The sequence below is a fragment of the Meleagris gallopavo genome, chromosome 23 (genome assembly GCF_905368555.1).
Source record: "Meleagris gallopavo chromosome 23, MGAL_WU_HG_1.1, whole genome shotgun sequence".
Classification (NCBI taxonomy): domain Eukaryota; kingdom Metazoa; phylum Chordata; class Aves; order Galliformes; family Phasianidae; genus Meleagris; species Meleagris gallopavo.
In genome coordinates this window covers 3,134,250-3,154,767 of record NC_139426.1, presented here as the reverse complement: position 1 = coordinate 3,154,767, position 20,518 = coordinate 3,134,250, and the positions used below count along the sequence as shown (strand labels likewise).

Sequence of the window (20,518 nt, the reverse complement as noted above, 5' to 3'; positions counted from 1 at the left end):
TCTGTTTCCATTACTGACCTTTGTTTTCAGGCATTTGGGAATCTATGATTAGAACACTGAGGAGCAGTTGAGGTTTTTCCTTTTCATTTCTTCCGTTCTTTTTTTTTTCTCCCAAGCCCAGGGTGGTGCTGGCGGAGCAGAGCTGCTGCACAGGGCTTGTAAAGGAACGCTCCCCTCCCTATGGCTGTGTTAATGGAGGTAGAGCAGGACAGGCAAGCACACAGAGTGTGGCTTCAGCTTGCTGGCTGGATGGCTGACTGCGGAACAGGTGCTTGCACTGCTTTGCTGGACCTGCTGCCTCTGCTAGTTGCTGTTAGTGGATGCATGGACTCGTGGAACTTGGTGCCTGCACGGCTCTGTCTCATTTCATGTTGTGCTTAGCGCAGTGACTGCGCATCTGGTGCGTTGTCTTTCAGAACGTGTGACTCTAATGTGGAATATCCAAGGAAAGCAAAGTGAGGGAGGGGATGTGTGACCCAGAGAGCTGCTGGGATGGCAGAACTGGGAGGTGTGTGTGCACCAGTCTGCGTGCTTGCAGTGTGAGAAGCACAGAATCACAGAATGACCTGGGTTGAAAACGACCACAATGATCATCTGGTTCCAACCCCCTGCTATGTGCAGGGTCACCAACCAGCAGCCCAGGCTGCCCAGAGCCACATCCAGCCTGGCCTTGAATGCCTCCAAGGATGGGGCATCCACAGCCTTCTTGGGCAACCTGTTCCAGTGCCTCACCACCCTGAGTGAAAAACTTCCTTCTGAGGCTGTGGGTGATGCCTTGCCAGTGGCTTTTGAGGAATCTCCTGGAAGTTTGCTGCAGGGCACCTGCAGTGTTCTGACTTGGATGGCGCAAGTGCTCACTAATTAGCTGAAACCCAACAGGATTAATTGTGGAGATGGCTGCAACGTAAGCTGCTGCGTTTAAGCTGATAAATGTTCCTGTGCTCAGTGAGGTTGTTTTTTGTTTTTTTTTTTAAAGCAAAAGATCTTTCAATCTGCGTATGCCAGCTCTAATTTTAAAAGCAGCTTTTAGTGTGGGAATATTAAAGTAACCCTTCAGAACCAGGGCACATCTGGTGAATGTCACAAGCCCAAAGGCGTAATGACTCCCTGCCATGTGTCACAGAAATCCTTTGCCTCCAGTGGCAGGTTTTACACAGCATAGGATAGAAAGCAAATGGAGACAGGCAGTGAGACCCACTGGCTGTGCAGGAAACATGGGATTTCTTGCTCTCTCTTTTCCTTGCAGGGGGGGAGGCAGTATCTGTGGCAAATCAGTGGTTGTGGCATTATGTATTGCTGTTGAGCAACCTCTGTGAACGTGCCACTCAGGTGTGTTCAAATGCAGAAATGTATAGCAAGGTGTTTATGGTCAGATTGGCTTTTATTGGGCTTTATGAAGTGGAAAGCACTGAATGTTATTAGGGGCAAATATTAATAGTATGTGTCTGAAATACACCAATGTTGTGAATCCCACCCTGGAATGAGAAGTGTTGAGATAACTGATTTCAAGTCTTTCAGATGCTTCTCTTGGATAAATGGGGCACTGAGGATGTAAGAGATGCCCAAACCCAAAGCAGCCTGAGCAGCAGTGCTGGGAGTTGGCTGATGTGATCCATGTCTGTGCACAAGCTCTCTGCAGCTGTTTGGAGCTCAGGTGTTACACAATTTGTGGTGAGTAGAGCAAAGGTGCTGCAGCACGTGGCAGTGCAGTCAGGTAGGGAGCAGCTGCTGCTGACCCATGTTAGGTGTTTTGTGGGCATTAGCCTTAGCCATGGGGGTTTGTTGCCTTTAGGAAACGATGTGCAGCTTTCCTTTGTCACCTGGTCCACAGAGCTCTTCTTCAAAATGATGTATTTGTGGTTTGGATCTCTGGTAAATGCAAGTAATTGCATTTTATGGTGAGCTTTGAGTGGCTAATGTGGACACATCCATAACTGTTCCCCTTCTGGCATTCTTCCAGCTTCTATCTTTTGTAGCATTGCTTTACACCTGAATTAACTTGTTCTCTTATCTGCACAGCCTCGATTGCTTTGCAGGCATCTGAATGGGATGTCATCTTTGTTTCTGCTGCTGGCGGGCAGCCAGGTGTGCTTCTCTTCCTTGAACTCATGAGTCAGGGTTTGCTCTGCCCATGGCTGCTGCCAGGTTGTGTTCCTTGGCTTTGTGGGGCCGTTGCAAAGCGATGCTTGTCCCTGCTCAGCGTGCTGCCTGGCAGCATCCGGGCACAAGGCCTGCAGGACTGATATTAAGAAAAATAAGGTCACGGAACTTTCTTTTATCTGCCACCTTGTAGTTCTTTATCCCCAGTGAATGCAGCAGAATTTCCTACAAAGGAGTGAGAATCCATTTCGCCACACAGCCGAATCACCCTCTGGTTGGAGCAAGCAGGGCTTTGTGTGCACACTGGTGAGCTGGGGAGTGCTGGGTGGCAAAGTGCTGCAGGGTGGTGTGGTCCTGGGGCTGTGGAGAAGCTGAGCTGAAGCACACAGGGTCAGTACGAGGAGGCACAGAAGCTGTGTTTGGTCTCAGCTCCCAGGAGGCTGTGAGTCTTCGTGGGAGCTGGAGGATTTGGGGTAAAAAGTACTATGTGAGTTATGAGTTAAGTAGCTTACAGTTCTTCTGGTGTTGATGGTTGATTACATATATGATATTTGAAGCTTTTAAAATGCACATATGCATGCTGTTGCAACAGCTGCTACTATCCTAGCTTGAAAATATGGAGCTTGAAATTGGTCATTTGGGAGAGGCAAATTTTGCTCTATCTGAATGGGTGTAATTCTGCGTAATTGTACAGAGACACTGGAGGTTGTTGTTTAAAAACGTTTGTAATTCTCCTATTAAAAATGAAAAAACCTCAAAATTTTAGTGCGTTTAGCATCCACAGAGTTGCTGTTTCTTTAGAGACTTGCTGTTAGATGTTTGGTTTGTCACATTGCAGGTGGTAAAAAGCAGCAGCACAAGCATGCAGTTGGCCTGCTCGAGGGTGATGGGGAGAGCCTGAGCTGTTAGGTGTGTGCCCTCTGTTGCTGACATTGGTGCAATGAATAATCCAGATCCTAACCCTGTATCTTTGATTCTTATTGTAAAATAAGCAATGTATTTCCAGCTTAAAAAAGAAACTCATTTTGTCAAGCTCATTTAACTTTATTAAATGCTGCTGTGAAACGATGAGCAGGGCGTTTGTTGATAGATGGAGGCTGGCCTGGTGAAGAAGCCCGTTGGATGGTGTTGCATGCAGGAATTTGGCACTTGCAGGTTTGCTTAGCTGCTGCCGTGGCTGAGATGGGCAGTGGGGATTGGTTGCTGGAGGGAGGAGAGGAGGATGCTCTCCCGTGGTCTGGGTGCTTGTGTGAGATGAGATCTCTTCTGGGAACTTGTGCTCCTCCGTGGCTTTAGGCTTTTTAATTCAAGGAATTGCCTACCACTAAATAGTAGTTGCGTTAAGGGGATTTTCTTTTGAAGAACAGGAAGGCCTGGGTAACCTTTTCCCATTTCTCTGTTAAAAGCCCGAGCTATTTGAGCTGTCGCAGCAGGGTTTGGGTGACAGCTGAAGTGATTGCTTTTAGCTGTTTGCTGGCTCTCTGGGGATGGGGCTGAGGCAAGCTGGGGCTGTCAGCGAGGAGCTCCTTGCAGTGCAGAAATCAAGGTGACCTTCTGCCTGGCTTTGATGCTCATGTGCTCTGACACCAACCTGATTTGTAACCTCCTGCAGACCAGCATCTCTCCAGGGCGGCACGGAAAGCCTGGGTCAGTAAAACCAGAACGCCTCTGTGTTGCAGTTCCTTCCTCTGGGTGTGCAAACTGAGCTGTCCCAGTTTTGCACACTTACATTGGGACTGAGAATTGAGGAAGGTGAGGATACAGAAAAGGAAGATGAAGGAAAAATGATTCCATACATAGATGTGAAGTGAGCGGTAGAGAAGCTGGAGCCATTTTGTGCTCTTCCTCCTGGTCCTGCCTCTGTGGCAGAAATGGGTGTCTGTGGTGTAAGCAGAATTTCCAGGGTTTCCCAGAGGTGAAGCAGGGTGTTAGCTGTGCTTCCAAATGCATCTTCTGATACTCTAAGGACTTGAATATTTCTCTGTAGAAATCTTGAGGTTCAGGGGGAATCCCTCACAGAACAGCAGGGGTTCTTTGTGTCTTCTGAGGGCAGCAGATACCAGCAGGGCTGCCCTTGGATGGCTGCTTGGCTGGGGGAGCATGGATTTCTCAGGTCGTTATCCTTAATGAAGCAGTTCTTTCTCCTCTGTGGGTAGGTTCATTCTGAGGCACTGCTTCTGGAGCAGTTATTGCTGAGGCTTTTTTAAATACCTTATTTTGCGGCAACCTTGTAGGGTCTCCGGTTGTCAAAAGCAAGCCAAAATAATGACTCACTTTCTGTCGTGTCAAATGTAATTGGAGAAAGCACAGCTCTTCCCCGAGGTAAACCTAATTCAGTGTGCTGCATTTCATCTGCGATGGGTTGCCTTGGTTTTCTTTACAATTAGAGAAAATATGTTGGTGCTGGGTCCTTAATACCAGGTTAACCACAAAAGATTCGATTAGTTTCCCATCTTACTTTGGTTCATAGGCTGTGACGTGGTCATTTTATTAACCAGGTTCAGAATGGGCCTCGTATGACTTTCTTTTGTCTTCTTAGCAAAATGTCTGCTCGAATCAAAATGATGCAGCTAATTTCCTTATTTATCATCATAAAGCATCTAGTTTCTATTTATGGATCACACTTGGAATAAATTATGTTATGCAAATGAAATGGTGGCTCTTTCCAAGCATAGGCTGTTTTTAATTTATCCTGTTTTCATGTTCTTTCTTTGAGGTACAGAAGTTAATTTCCATTATTTTAAAATCTTGTTTTTTTAAAGATTGCGTATATATTGAAAGCCGCCGGCCGAATACGCCGTATTTCATCTGCAGCATTCAAGACTTCAAACTGGTAAGAAACATTTTCACATCTCCTCCTCCTCCTCCTCCTTTTCCCCACCCCTTCTGCAGTGAGGTGCAATGCCTGGTGGTCCGTGCCTCGTCCCGTAGCTCCTCAGTCATCCCACTAGCTTCTGAAAGAGTCATTCTGCTCTTAAGGCTGAGATCTGTGCTCGTGCAGCTGTAGTTAATCAGGCTGTAGAGTTCAAGTTGTGCTCTGCTTCGTGATGAGGGTTTGTAACTCATGGGAGATCCAGCTCTGTGGTGGGAGCAGTGGTTGGGATGGGGCAGCAGTGGCTGCTGGTGGGTTTGGGGGAGCACAGGCTGCGCTGAGCTGTGTGTACCATCAGTGTGTGGCCTGCAGCTGGATGTCCCACTGCCTTGCCTTCAGAGCTCAGCCCTGCTTGGACAGCCCTCCCAGGTCCCTTTGTGCTGGGATGGAATTATGAAGCAGTGGTTGCTGTTCTGGGCAGGTCTTGCTGAGTTGCATTAGTTCCCCGGGGTGTTAACAGCAGCAAAAGCCAAAGTTTCTCCTTGTCACAGTTGGTCTAATGCAGCAGTTACAGCTGTTTGCAGAGCTGTGCGGGCATTTTGCACCATCTTTTAGTTTTCAGTATGCAAAGGATATGACATCAGTGTTGCTGGCAATTTTGTGCATTTTCACATGGAAATAGTATCATTCCTTTGTTTTCCTTTGCCTACTCCCATTTCTTCAATTTTCCTGCTGGGTTTTTCTTACTGACATAATATGTTAAAAAAAAAAAAAAAAAATCTTGCAGAAATGATAAAACCAAAAAAAGAACAAAAAGCCACCGAAGCCCTTTGATGCTGATGGTGCTTGCAAAGATGAGTCTTCAGTGCATTTGTCACTGTTGATTTTACTGTTGGGGAGAAGAAAGATGTACAGTGGAAAGGACACTTGATTTCTCCTCTCTTAGTGCCAGATAGCAACAGGAACACAGCCCTGTTTTGCCTTCAGCTCAGTGTGTCAAGTGGAGCAGGGAAGAAAAAGTCAACAGCTTTGAAATGTCGCCTGCTAATTAAGTATGTTATCATTTGGGTTATGGTAAAGCAGAAGATTTTGGCTGTGTGTACGACTCAGCCTCCCTTTCCTATTGCTCTACATGCTGTTCAGGTGCAAAAGTGGATTTTTACATCTTTTTTCCCCCACTTAGGAGAAATGTAAGCTTGCGTTTTAGAAGGAAAAGGTGTGATAGTCAAATTTTCAAGGTTTTTTTGTTGTTCAGAGCAGTGTGATATGAAAGGTTCTGCAGGGTACAAACTAATGTGCCCTTAGGGGAGCTTTCATTTGTCTTTTTTGGTGGAAGATGACACAGCAGGTACAAATCCACTTGCTTTTACTTAGCCTTGCCACTCCATGACAATTGCTGTGAAAAGCTCCCCTTCTGAATATACAAATCCTTTCTAGCACAGTCTTACTTTAGGATCCAAGCAAACCCTGTGCTTGTTTAGGAATCAAGCAAAGGGAGTCAGGAGTAAGGAAACAGTGTTCTGAAGGTATAATGTCTCGGGTCTGTTCTGCTATTTTCATCTGCGTGAGCTTTGCTTTAGAAAGCTGATGGTATGCAGGAGCTGGGGGCAGAGAACTGTTGCGCACGTTGCAGCTTCTGGCTGCATGCTGAGATCTGAGTGCTGGGTTCAGAAAGCAGCTGCCCGGTGCAGGGGCCTTTTGGCTTTAGAAGTTGTAGGATGTGGGGATGGGTGGGGGAAGGGTGGCAGGGAAAACATGCAGAAATTTGTCTATCTTCATTTTCTGGTCAAATAACAAGAGTAAGGTTGGTCCAGTTTCTCTTGAGCTCTGTGTCCTTCCTTATTCCATTTGACCAAGAGATTAAAATCTCTTTTCTTAGGTCATACTTCTCAGCTTTTGCCTTCTAATCCATTTTGCCTTTGCATGATTAAGAGTTTACTTGCACTTCCTGCATCACTGGTGGGCACTAGCTGCATTGATAGCGACCTTCAGTGGCTGCATGGATTTTGACAAACTTTGCGTTTGTTCCATATGACAGCATCTCCAGAAGATTGCCACATCTCTCAGATACTGTGCTGGGGACAGAGGTGTGGTGGTCAAGGCAAAGCATGCCTGTGGTATCTCTGGGGCATCTCTAGGAAGCCTGGTAGCTCTTTGACAGTCAGCAGAACCCAGCATAAAAGGGGATGTTATTGATTGTTCTGTAGAGGCCAAGAACGCTGCCAAGCCTGCTGTAGCCTGATCTGAACCAGATCTAGTTGGCAGAGCTTCCTCTGTGCAGATCTATTAAGTTCCAGAGAGGCACAGATCTAATACAGTGCAGTAATAGAGCTGCAGGAGGAGGGGAAAAAAAAAAAATACAGGTTTCCAGACAGTGTTATTACTTGAACTTTTTTTTTTTTACTCTACCAGATGTCTTCACTAATGGGCTTTTTTTTGTTAATTTAGCTTTGTTGAGGTAGCACTGATTTCAGTGTGATTTAAGCTTCATGCTGGGGATGCTCCGGTTTGTGCCTAGCAGTGCTGTGCACTGCTGACAGCACAGCCCTTGGGTGCTGAGAGCTTGCAAACCTGTGTGACCTCACATCGGACTGAAAGCTTTGCTCCTGCTGCAGCACCTGGTGCTGGTTGGGTAACTGGGTTCTGCAGAAGGGGAACGGCAGGAGAAGGAGCAGCAGGTTGGTCAGCAGCAGCCACCCATGGCTGTGCCCCAAAGCCCAGCACTGAGCGGCTGCTGGCACTGCTAACGAGCTGCCTGCATCCGTGCCACGGGCTGATGCTCCTTGCCCTCTGCTAGTAATAGTGATGATAAATCTGCTCTCTAATCCTGTCCTGTTTAAACCTTTCTTGATATGAATTTCCAGTGTTTGATAAATGAGCCCAGATTTCCTTTTTCAGGTTTTCCTTTTTTCCTCCGAGAGCCCAACCGGCAAATGGGTTTTAGCAGCATGCTTCTGATTTATCATGTTTCAACTTAATTTGGTGTCACATTTAAAATGCTAATGGGCTCCACTTTGAATCTGAGCATCAGAGAGAAACTTGCGGTGCTTTTAAAACAGAAAAATGGTGAATTTGCCTTATGAAAGAAAACATTATTATTTGTGATGCGGTTGCCCTTTGTGCCTGTGTGTTTACTTGATTGAAGCATCTTGACGGCGCTGCTTTCTCCTTGAAGCCTGATTTGAATGGAGCGTGCAGCTGGATTGCCCCAGGGCCTTGTAGCAATTTATAGTCGGGATGGAAAGGCAGAAGTGCATAAAAAGACAGTTGTGAAGAGCCGCCAGTGCCCTGTAATAGAAAATCTGTGTATGATGACCTTGTCTGTGAGGGCCTCTGGGATCGTTTTACTGTGATCCAAAGGGTTATAAAATGGAAAGGATTGCATCTCACTGGGAATAAAGAGGAAAGAAGAAAAGAAATCTGTTTTTCTAAATTATGCGGTGTGTGCTTCCTCTCCTTTGTATTCTTCCTACATCCAGCCCCGTGTGTTAGCAGCAGTTACAGCGGGGATCTGGCACTCTCTGTGCTTGTATAGGCGCTGATGCTTTGAATGCAAATATCTGGGTGAGGATGCTGTAGCCACAAGCGTTGATGTATTTAAAAGCCTCGCTCTGTTTGTAGATGAATTGATGTTCTGTTCCCGAACCATGGCTGAATTAATTTGCGGCTAATTTTTCCTGGCCGGTTACGAGACGGCCTGACCTTTCCATTTTGGTGTGGGGAAAAAAACTGCTGATGAATATAGATTCTGCCTTCTCCAGGTGGGTCTCTCCTTCGCAGCCGGGACCGGCTGAAAGATGTCCTTTCTCCCCCAGTTCCCATCCTGCACCCACCCTGGGCGCTGCAGGACACCGGGCTGCGCGCTGCCGGGAGGCGGACGGATGGGTGAGACGTTTGAAGGAGCACTGAATTATTTAAGCTCCAGAATTTAGACTGCAAATGAGATTGGCTGTTACGTCTAATGTGGAGCAGATTGAAATGCTGCTGTGATTACAGAGGGGCACGCGTGGGGCAGGAGATTAGTATGAAAATGTGGGCGTGGGGGGCTCGGAGGGGAGCAGCGAGGAATGATGGAGAATCAGAGGTGACAGTTTAAGGATTGCATGGCAGGAGCTGCACAGTGATTAAATTCACTGATGCTGTCATTGAGCTGTAAGGCTGAAGATAACATTCTCTCCCTGTGCTGAAAACAAGAATCAATACAAACTCCTTGACAGGAGCTAAATTATTAAATAGAGCCTTTCTTGCAATGTTTCATTATCTGGGATTTACCTCAGCTGGTGATTTGTCAGCGGAGCGGGGAGATTTGCTGGGCATTTTGTATTTAAATCATTCCAGATGCATATGAATCCATTTTGATAATTCCCTTCCCTTTTAAAATGCTTCTCGATAGATTTGTGATTTGCTTTTACCCAGATGACACTTGGAATTTTTGCACAGGTTGGAACTGTGCTGTGCAATAGGATGAGGGCTCCTCACGTCCGTGTAACAAAACGTGTGTGTGGAGCATCAGGCTGTTCTTAAGTGCCAAATTGATTTGCTTGCCTTTGGTGTGTTAAATTAGCAAGCTGTTGGGAATGCCTTTCAGCTGGGGTTGAGCTGTAGGAAGAAGAGCGAGGCTGCTCTGGGTTTGGGGGTTAATGTGCACTGAACTTGATAGAAAAATAAAGCAGCGTTCTTGCTCCTGTTGTCTGCTTTCTGAAGGCAGGGCAGAGCCTGGCTCTCCTGCAGGAGCTGAGCCAGCGTGTCTTGGGCTGCAAAGCTGCTCACAGAGCTGTGCTGTGCTGGCAGCCATCTCTATCTCCATCCATGGCATTATACTGTCAAGTCAAGAGCGTTGAGGATTTTTGGGGGTTTTCTGTTGTGTTGGGTTTTTTTCCTGCATAGATTTCACGGTGCAGTGCCCCATTGCAACCAAATTCATTTCCTATGGCATGGTGTCCTATGTCACAACAGCATCATTGCCTTTTGGAAAGGGAGACAGCCTTCACATCTGGGGTTTCAGGCAGATGGGAACACTGTTGAGAACAAGGATTAAACAGCTGGGAGTGAGGACTGTCTGTACGTGGTTTTAGGGCTCGAATCCAGCTCTTCCACCATTCCCCTCCATCTGCCCACGCTCCGTACAACTGAAATCCAGGCTGTACCATTTATATGGGTTACATATGGGGAAAAAAAAATAATCCTGGAGAATAACCCGTAATGCATTTTTTTTTTTCATGCACTCACCCTGCATGTTCTGCACCAGCGGGCAGCTGAGGGCACAGGCTCCAGGTACCTCCCGAGGGAGGACGTGGTGCTCAGAGCAAACCAATGGTGCCATGGATTGCTGCCTGACAGGGTGAAGCTGTTGGCTTTTGAGAGCTGACTCCTGTGTAGAGCAGGAAGGGCAGTTGTGAGAACAGCAGGGACGAAAATAGGATTGAATGTCGTAGTGGAATGCCATGCTCATCTTGCAAAATTGCTGTTGTTATTTTTCTTAATTTAAAAGTAGAAAGGGAAGAAGGAAGGAACGATTGAAATAAATCCCATTAATGCTCCCCATGCCCCCATTCCCTACAACGTTATGCATCGTATGAAAGCAGTGGCTTGGCTGGAGGTAGAAGGATAGAAGTGGTTCCCCTGTGCATCTGACTTGCCCACGCTTTCAGATTTTTAAGGCATTTCTCACAATGCTGCAGTCCTCAGCACCTTCTCTTTTGCACTGCCTAGTTCCCTTGTAGCAGAGTGAAGCTTATTTCCTACACCTGAGAGTGAAATAATTGTCTGCTAAATAAATCAGCAGTTGTCATCTTAAAACATGGAGAGAGACAAAACGTTATTTCTATTTTTTTTTTTTAAATATGCATTAAATGGTTCATTTGCTGCTTTACGTGTAGCAAGAGAAGATGGAACTAGAACAAATTCAGCCGTGTCCTCTGGTGTTGAACAGCGAGGGCATCTGTCATGTTTAATAACGCTTCTGACCTTTAGGATTATCGCAGTTGGAAATTTTCTCTCTGGTCATTTGGGGGTACTTGAGCACTGTGTCCCTGCTCAGTCTCCAAAGGTACACTGTTATGCTTCATGAGCCCGTGAAGATAATTCATTAAGGGAAATTTGTTTTCCCACTTTCAAAACGGTTTTCCGTAGGGAAAGGGAGATGTCACTGTGATGGCTACATCTTAGTGCATCCCATCCCTCGCTGCTTGCTTGGCTGTTGCTGGGGGACACGAAGATCTGCTGTGTTCCCCTCCAGCCCTGGTAGCACAGCTTTGTTTTTATGGCTCTGTGTGCTGGTGGCTGCTGTCTGTGCCCACAAGGATCTGGTTTGTGGTCCCTGTGCTGGGCGTTGCTCGGCAGCAGGTATGCACTGGGCACCTGCTCTGTGTTCCCCACTGCTTCCTTCCCATCCCTGCTGTGAGGGGCTGTTCCCAGGTGCTGCCCCACTCTTGCTGGGTGATTGTTGTGCAGTGAGTCTCTTCTCACAGGCAGTGATCATTTGGGCTGTGTTCTGTAGATTTAAGGTTGGCACGCCGCGCTGTGTCAGAGGGCGTTGATTTAGTACAGTTAGAAAACACTGGGGAAGGTCTTCAGATGGGCCTGCATCGGGCTGCTGGTGAGAGGTGCAGAAATGCTGGCACATGGAAGGAGAACAGCAGAGATGCTCTCTGTATGGCTGCTCTGGGTGGCAGGAGGCAGCAGCTCTCCCCTCGTGCAGCACCTGTGGGATGCACCAGGTCAGCTCTGCCTGGTGAGCCTGGAAAATTCCACCTGGGGGCCGTATGGAGAGCATAAATGGGGTGCAGGGGATGGCTGCCTGACTGCACAGCCTGAAATGCTCGTGTGCTGTATAAATGAGGCAACCCGTTCTTCTCCCAGCCTGGGACTTGAAGCAAGGAAGAGGAAGGCATGTGATGGATGTGCGTTTTTGACTCTGTAGTCACTGAACACCAATCCAGGGAGAATTTGAACTTGTAATTTTGATTAAAATGATTGATTTTTAAATCAGTCTGTGTTCGTTTTGGGCCATTGGAGGGTATTTAAAAGGAAAAAAACCTCTTAATTAAATTAGCAGCACGTAAAGTATCCTGCTCTGCTGTCGAAGCGGAACTTCTGGTTTGTTTTGCTTTTCTTTTCTTTAACCCATCCCTTCAAGGTTCTGTTTATTGGCACAGTTTAAAGATAAAAGCGATGCAAAAGTATTAAAATAAACAACCAAAAAAAAAAAGTTGTTGCTGAGTGAATCTTAAATTTGAGCTCTTTCCCTTTTGGAAAATACACAAGCTGTGTTCTGTAAAGCTTCTCTTAATCCATGCACCTGGAGGTACTGTTGATACACCCAAGGGACGCTGTGCAAAACAAAATGTTTTCCTTTTAGTTGGAGAACTTCCTTTTTTCAAGTAGTAAAATGCTGATTGTAATTACAGCATCAAAGAGAGCAGAAACCTGTCTAAATGTAAGGGCATCTTTCAAGGTAAGGCACTGTGAGAGCTGTAAGTGATGCTATGCTCAGAAGTTGTCTGCAGGAGCATCAAGTGCCCCCTGATGTCCTGGAGCTGTCTGGAAGTTCTCAGAGCTCACAGGAAAAGGTGACAAGCCTCACTCCAGGAGGAAACCCCGTGTCCTGATCTTGGTGTGCACGTGGGATCCTTGCTGGAAGCAATTAATAGGAGCAGCACAGCAGGCTGTGTTCTGGGGTGCTGTAAATAAGACCTGACTTGCAGCTGTAAGGAGGCTTGTTCTGTTTACAGATCTTTTTCTGTAAGACACATCAGTAGGGCTGTTGAACTTCAGGGTCCTGCTCTTGGAACTTTTGCAGCCAGTATTTGTGCAGTGTTGTTTGCTCTCTTTTACAGTTAAGGTTTGTGAAGTGGATTCATTACCAGTCACAGCCAGCGTGAGGGTTTTGGCAGGTCAAATAATGAATTTAGTTCCTCGCAACACTGAATTTTAAAGGTGCTGTTGCTGGCAATGTCTCATACTGATGACTGGGGGAGGAAATGATCCATCCTTTCTGCTGTGACTTGCAGTCACAATGCCAGTGATGTCTGATTCAGATGAACTTTGCTCCAATAGCTTAGTAACACCCAAGTGCCTGCATTATAGTGAGTGCAATCATCTTAGGAAATCTGCATCCTGTGTGCATGAGTGAGGGTAACGTGTGTCTTCATGAAGTGCTTGGAGGATCTAAGAAATGCTAGAGCAGCTCTATCTGCTGCATAAATTGTAGGCAGCTTCACGGGTGGAAAGTGTCCTGGGTAGAGTGAGGCCACTTGCACCATAAAACAGTGTGGTAGGAAGAACAATTAATGTGGCACTTGCACCAAAGGAAGGGGATGGAGCAGGAACGCTCAAGAGAAAGGAATTGTAGCTGTTTACACCCTACTGGCTGCAAACCCGTCTGGAATATTTGATTTATAGAAAGAATCGAGTAATTAAGATAAAAGAATATACACGATTCACTACTGTGAAATATTAAGACGTAATTTATGCTCTGTATCTGCTGTAGTTATGATTAGTGACCTAAGGCTGTTGAACTTCCTCTTTATGGATTGCCAAAATGCTGTGACAATTTTCAAGGGAATTACTCTCTTTGAGTTTAAAGAGATGAAAATGGGCTTGCTAACAAGGACCAGCTTCAGAATCTGCTTTCATATTCTTCTTGTTTAAGGAAAAAAAAAAAAAAAAAAAAAGGAAAAGGGAAAAAAGAGGCAATTAGGTCCTTTAGGTGCTTTGATATGTCTGAACCTTAGGACCTAGCAAGGCAGAGAGAAGGTGCACGATATGTAATAGCACACAGTGTGTGCAGTGCATAGCAGGAAGGCATTCCCTTGGTGCTGGAAGGATTGAGAACTGTTGTTTGAAAAGAAGCTATTATTTCAAGGTGTTGGCGTTCTGGCCCTGATGGGTTGTAATGTTTTGCATATTTGTATTGCAAAATTGCTCAAAAGCATAGGAGTTCTTGCTCCCAGTGCTGTGCTTCTGATCAAAGGATGTTATTATGGGCTGTGCAGACTGTGATCGAGTGCTTCCCTGCATTCGTTATGGCAAATTGTAAGGAATTCTTTCAGAATGGTGTCCTGAATTCAGACGCTGTTTGCTGAGCCCACAGAACATCCTTCCAGTGTTGGACTTGGGAAGCAGTTTGAGCCTGGAAGCAAAAACCTTCGTGCCCCAAAGTACAAAATTCCACGAGCTGCGGTAAAACACCACTGTGAATCTTTCATCTGTCCACTGCAGCTGTCATGGTGCAGCTGTGTGTCACCTATCAGGGCATCCCCTTGCTCCCAGGGCTGGGCAGGGGCTCAGCTTGGTGCTGGTGCCTTTTGGTGTTGGGTGCATTGAAGCAATGAAGCCATGGGTGCTGTTTGTCACCAAAGATGGTGGACGAGGAAAACAAGCAGCTGAGGGAGTCTCTTGAGCATGCTCACACATAAAATATGCAAACTGCATAGTAAATATTTAAATCTGAGCTAATATTGCACCATATTAAAGATCCATTTATTACCGTGCTCATTGAAAATCACTTGTAGGACGGGTGCTGTAGTTCACAGGAATGTAAGTGTTGGAAAATGGCTTGTCACAGTGTAGTTGGAGGCAGGGCATGAATATTTTATTTCTCTTCGCCGAGGTAAGGAGCGCTCAGGTGGCTGCAGGCCTTTTAGGTCAGGCTCCTGGTGAGCAGGGACTTTCCTTTCCCTCTCTTTGCAAGTAGCACAGGAGGCCCCAGCAGCATTCCTGCAGATCTCTGAGCCTTAGGGCATGTGGCATGTGCCCTGGTACCTGGTACAAGCAAATAAGTACAAAGCAGAGAGGTGAAATGGCCGAAGCAGAGAGCAGTTGCACAAGTTTCTCAAATATATTCTTTAATATTGTTTTTAAATAGGCTTTGCCCTCTAATGTATGCCTCAAAGAGGGGGAGGGCATCCAGTTTTGCTGTGTGATCTCTGGTTCCTTTTTCAGGTGAGACTCCTGTTATGCGATTGGAAGAGCTGAGCTGGTGGTGCCTTTCCAAAACGATTTTGTGAGGCGTGCTGAGAAAATTGTGTTTGATCAAAGGAAAGTGATCTAAATGATGAGCCATCTCCAAAACAGTCAAATAAGGCTTTATGTTCACTTCCTTAATAAGTTTTAGTATTAATTGGTAGGGGTGGTTTATTTGATTTTTATGTGACTTTTCTTTTTGTAAACTACTCTGCCAGTTTCTGCAATTGTAGGCAATGCTGTGCACGGAATTCTTTATCAGGTGTCCTGTTGTTTTCAGTGTCATTTCTTAACAGAAGCGGGCAGGGATGGTATGCTTTATATAAATCCTTGTGCCTAGAAAAATGTGAGAGGTGTAAACTAACAGTAACAATATGTGCTGATTTCTGAGTCAAGGGTATTTGGGTCTGAGGAAGATGGGTTGTGTCTAATGGCTCTGGTACAAATTGGTTTGAGTTCTGTAGGGGGACGGAATGGTTTATGGAACTGCTGGTAGTTCTCAAAGCACTTCCCTTTTGAAATAGTACCTTGACTGTTTTAAAAAGGAAGCTGTTAGCAGCTTTGGTTGTTATAGTGCTCTACAGATTATATTGCCCAAGACGAATTATTAGCTTTAGAATAGTTTATTAGCTTGGCTGTCTGCGTTCACTTTAATCTTAGCTCAAATGAGGGTGCAGATGGTGTCTCTGGTACGGTGTGTTTAAAAAGAAGCCTCTTATTTCAGATAACTCCTATCTTGGTTCATCTGTCTGTCTGGTCACACGTGACTTTCAGCACCCGAGAAAAGGTTTTCTGCTTTGTATCCCTCTCCCAACTTTTCCTTTGAGCATTTTCCTCTCGTAGCAGGTAAACACATCCATTTGTCCTCTGGTGTAGTTATGTCTGATTTTAGCATTTTCAATATCGAGCTATTTCCAGATGAATGGAGGGCATCTTTCCAATCTACTGGTTTAGATTAGATTGTAGCCTGTGGATCTGGCTTGGGGTGTATTTGTTTAGTACTGATTTACATACAAATACAAAGAAAAAAATATGATGTATTGTGTTGCTAATGCTAGGTACTGATGGAGTGGCAGATAGCAGCTGTCTGTTGTAACTCCGTGGCAGAGAGGTACAGTCATGTCTTCTGCACCATGGACATCCTTTAAGGCTGCTGTTCTTCTCTCCTGAATAGCTGCTCTGCTTTATTTCACAGTCATTCCTGACACTGTGATTTTCATTAAGGTGATGGCGTGACCTTGTTTATCAGCCGATCTCTGAACACACTAATACATGAAATATGTGGAAAATTGTGGGTTTTTTTTTTTTCTGGTCTAAAATGTCAGCTTTTTCTAGAACAGCATACGTTAGGTGCAGCTTCCTAGGGGATGTAAGCACTGAAGTAACTGACCATTTCATAAACAAATGTTTGCATCCTCCCAGAATCTGCACAAAGAAACATTTACTTTCATGCATTTATGTTCCAAACACACTGTTTTTTCTCCGTAGCAGCATTTGATTGTGTGGTGAAATAGTCACCGCAAGATTCTGCTGATCAGCCCCTTTTTTACTGTGTTTTATTTAATTTTAAAAGCCAACCTACTGCCACGGTGAGCTGGATTGCAGAGGTGTTTTAATGTTTCCTCTGTCATAACATTCCCCAGACAGCGAGGTGATATTTTAACAGCCCTGTGACTGTTCCTGCCCTGTGCTGGGTTTGCAGAGTAAACTGTCTTCTGATTGTTCTATCCTTTCAGCTCTTGGTATCTCCCAGTTGAAAGGCAAAACCCCTTAGAGAGAGGTGTTAAAGAAAATGTGGCCCCTTGATATTTAAAAGGTGAGAAATCTGTTTAAACTGTATACGATGACATCAAACAGTCCCACGGCTGCATGGTGCTTCTTTTAATGGAAGTGAAAGATGCTGCGGCTGGTGGTGCTCAGCAATTAGGTGTGAACCATCCACTATCAATGACATTTAATGGCAAATGTCAGGCACGCTCCGAGTGCTATCTTCATTTCAATATTGCTTTTCTTTAGGATAATGCTCAAAAAAAAAAAAATCCTTAATGGCATTTAATTACCACAGCATATATTCAACGATTAGTTAAATGCATTTGTAATGCCATTAGTTGTCAGGTAACTGTTTGCTTGTTACGTCTGACACAGAGTATTTGATGTGCAGCAATGGCAGTGCTAAAGGGCCGTGTGGTAAGGAGGGTTGCCATCAATCCGCTGCCAGATCTGCTGCAAGAAACACATTGCTTTGTGGAAGCAGCAAACAGATGCTGCTGTCAAAACCTGTGCTCGCTGCTTTCTGCAGTGGCTGCTTTTTATTATGGCCCATTAATGAATTCACACCCCTGTTTGTGGCTGTTTGTTTGGTACGGAGTTTTCACGCTGTGTGTAGAATTAACAGCTGAGGTGTGTTCAGTGTGAGTGTGGTATGATGTTCTGTGGGTGAGCAGGACCAGCAGGCCTGGGAGGAGGCCCAGCAAGCTGGGAGCAGACCAGGGAGGCCCAGCAGGCCCAACAGGTCCCCCCTGGGCTCCGGGAGCTCAATGCTATGCTGTGCCACGTGGCTCTGTGATGCTCCACGTTCATCCACACAGCCTTCACAAACCACACACACGCTTGGCTGGCCTGGAATCACTGGCATAGACGGCCACTCCTTTTCCCCAAAAAGGAGCAGTCAGTGTGGGAAAGAAGTGTTTTGACCCAAAGAAGCTTTTATGAAGGGGAAAAGCCACGCGGACACGCCGTCATCCAGCCCTGGCAGGCTGTTTGTGGGGAGCTGTGCTGTAACAGGGCGGTTACTGATGCCCTTCTCAGCTCATCTGACACCATGAACCACAGATGGGATTCAGAGAACATAAAAGGGAAACGGAGCAGAAAGATACCACAAAGGGATTAAATGAGGTAGTAAGCAGTGACCCAGAACCTTCACGGAAGATCTTATGATAGTTTTATTTTAAGCATGTGAGTTTCCATGTGTAACTACTTCTTTTTTTTTTTTCCCCACAAGACAAAATTATCTTTCCTCAGTTAGAATTGCTCTGAGGTTTTAATGGTGGTGGTGTCCATAAGTGTGTTCCCTTTATATGTAAACAGGGAACTTGCTAGGTCTTGCCACAGTAAGCAGCTTTGTTTCCAGTAAAGCACAGAAGTTTGTGGATAAAATACTGCAGTTTGTTTAAGATGCACAAATGGCTTGTGGTCATTACCTGAGGTGAGTCATGTTCTTTTCTCCTTGAAAACCTGGATGAGGCAGTTTGATTTTCTGGATTGTTCACCTCTTGAAAGCTTATGAACAAATATATATTTAATAGTGTGTATTTAATCTCTGAAGCTTGATGCGTTGGGGAATGTAGGCGTGCTGGTTTCTGATCCTCTGCTTTGGCCACCAGCTGGAAGTAGGGATGATGGTATTAATTTTGAGAGGTGAAGGTGAGGAAGAAATGCAAGTGCAAATTAAGGTTCTTGTTTGGGCCCCGCTGGCCATCTGGTCCCAGTTTTCAGGTACCCACAGTCTCATTTCGGCCAGTTCTGGTTTGCATGTGTTAGAATATAACTGCACAGATTGTTTTTACACATGCTAATCTATGTTGTTCTGAAAGTAATTAGCTAACATGGACCAGTAACTTACACAGTTGATTTTTTGGCATATTTCTCTTTGGTCTTGAGCCTCAGTAGACAGCAAGACGCTTTGTTTTATTTTAACGGTCCTGTACCTTTAAGAAGTGTTATCAGAGGGTATGATTTTAGATAGTTACCTATTCTTTAACCACACTTTAAATAGTGAAGTGTAAGCACAATGTTTCCGTTTGCTGTTTCAGACTTGTTTTTTTGCTGTTTTTCCAAGATTACACAGACAGGCATAACTTTTACTTGGCTCGTGGCACATATCTTATTAGAGCTATTGTTCTGCTTGGGCTTTGGTCCTGGCAAGGAACAGCAATTTGCTTCGTGGTATTCTCATCTGTTCCTTGTTTCCCTTTCATATGGCACCTAATCCACAGAGGCTATCCTGTTATTGGCATTCAGCATGATCGATGTCAGCCCCAGTGTTAGGGGGAATTGCTGATATGCACCCTTTGGCATTCATGCGTAAGCAGATGATTACAGAACATTGTTTTCAAAATGGGGAGAAAATAATTAGCAGGAGAAGAGATGAAGGTACGTGGAGGATGATGCTCTCCAGGTCTGCTTCTGGCTCTTGGAGCATGAAGCTCTTATCGATAGACTAGAGAGGATTATCTTAGAGAAGTGCAATGTTAGGAGTTCAGGGCTTTTCCTTTGTGGTCCTGTTTCTATCAGGGTGATTTCAAGCACCTGGGGAGCTGCCCAGCAGGCGAGTGCCTGGGGTTTGCACAGGGCCATGTGCCAACTTCACTGTGAGGGATGTCTGAAGAAGCTGGTTTTGCATGATGCTGGTTATGTTTTGGTTTAGTATTAACTCTGTATTGGCTCTTGACTGACTGGGGTTGATTTTTGGCGTAATTGTTTCAGGATGCTTTGGACGTCTGGAAAGCAGAAATTGTGTGTGTGTGTGGGGGGGGTGGGATGATTTATGAGCAGCACTAAATAAAATTAAGAGAGATTGATAACTTCAATTCTGTATTGATTTTTTTCAGTAAAAGTTTTGGGTGGAGGGGAGGCAGGGCTGTGATGAGCAGACAGAAGAGGGAAGAGGAAATGCTTTCAGAGAGCTCAATTTGCCGAGCTTTGTCTTAAAAGCACATCTAGCTGAAGCGCCGTGAAATGCTGCGCTGACCTACATCCTTAGGAGACAGATTTCACCGCTTAACTCACTAAGGCCAATGCCATCTTCCAGTGCTATTTGTCAGGCTGTTTCTGATGGCTCTTTCTCATCTTCTGTCTGTCGTTGATGTCCTGGCATTCCTGCCTCGTGACTACTATAGCCAACCCACAGAACCTGTTGTATCACAGTGAGTTGTGATGGTATGCTTCTTTCATGCTTCTTTTGAAGGCTGTAGCTTTTTTTATTTTTCTATTTTTTTTTAAGACAGTCTAGCAACTATAATGCCAAACCACCCACACTAGGAGACAACATATGGCAGCTCCCGTGAATTAGCATGCAGCTAAGTAACACATCACCTGGTGTTTTCACAAAGGCTCCAGCCCTGGTAGCTGGGTGTGGAGGTTCTGGCCACACGTCCACCTCCTGCAGGGCACTAAGCACAGCCTTGCAGGCTGTTACGAGTTATGTTTTAAGGCTGTTTTTGGCTTTACAAAAAGTCTCTGATTTGCTATTGTAAAAAGATGTAGGCAAGATAATGCCTGGTTTGTACTTACATGCATGCATAAGGTATACGTGCAGTCTGAGATTTACAGGTGTGCGTCTGGACCTGTCTGCTCCCCCCTCCTTCCTTCTGCAGGAATCACCTGCCTACAAATAACCTGTCCATACTGCTTTACACGACTGCAAACAGTTCTGCTTCAAACTTGATGGACCAAATAGCATTCCCAGGAAAGCAGAGCGGCTCGGAGCCTCAGACCTGTGTTCCCTGCTGCAGGGCTGCATGTGCAGTACACAGCTGAGTGGAACAGACAGGATGCAGGGAAGGAGAGCGTGAGACCTGTTCTCTGTCTCACAGTTATTTGTATACAAGACTGGATTAATTTCCAGAGTGCTGAGGTGAC

General features: G+C 45.5%; 1 protein-coding gene across 6 annotated transcripts in view; it reads left to right on the top strand.

The window, feature by feature from the left end:
- RERE (arginine-glutamic acid dipeptide repeats) overlaps window positions 1-20,518 on the top strand; it is a 168,185-nt gene that overhangs the window by 56,648 nt on the left and 91,019 nt on the right. For 5 of the 6 annotated variants that reach the window (XM_085242307.1, XM_085242305.1, XM_085242304.1 and 2 more), the window contains exon 3: window positions 4,863-4,933. The exons of the other annotated variant lie outside the window; for it this stretch is intronic. In XM_085242307.1, the coding sequence (XP_085098433.1) occupies window positions 4,863-4,933 (71 nt within the window). The remainder of the gene's footprint in view (window positions 1-4,862; window positions 4,934-20,518) is intronic. 6 annotated transcript variants of the gene reach the window in all.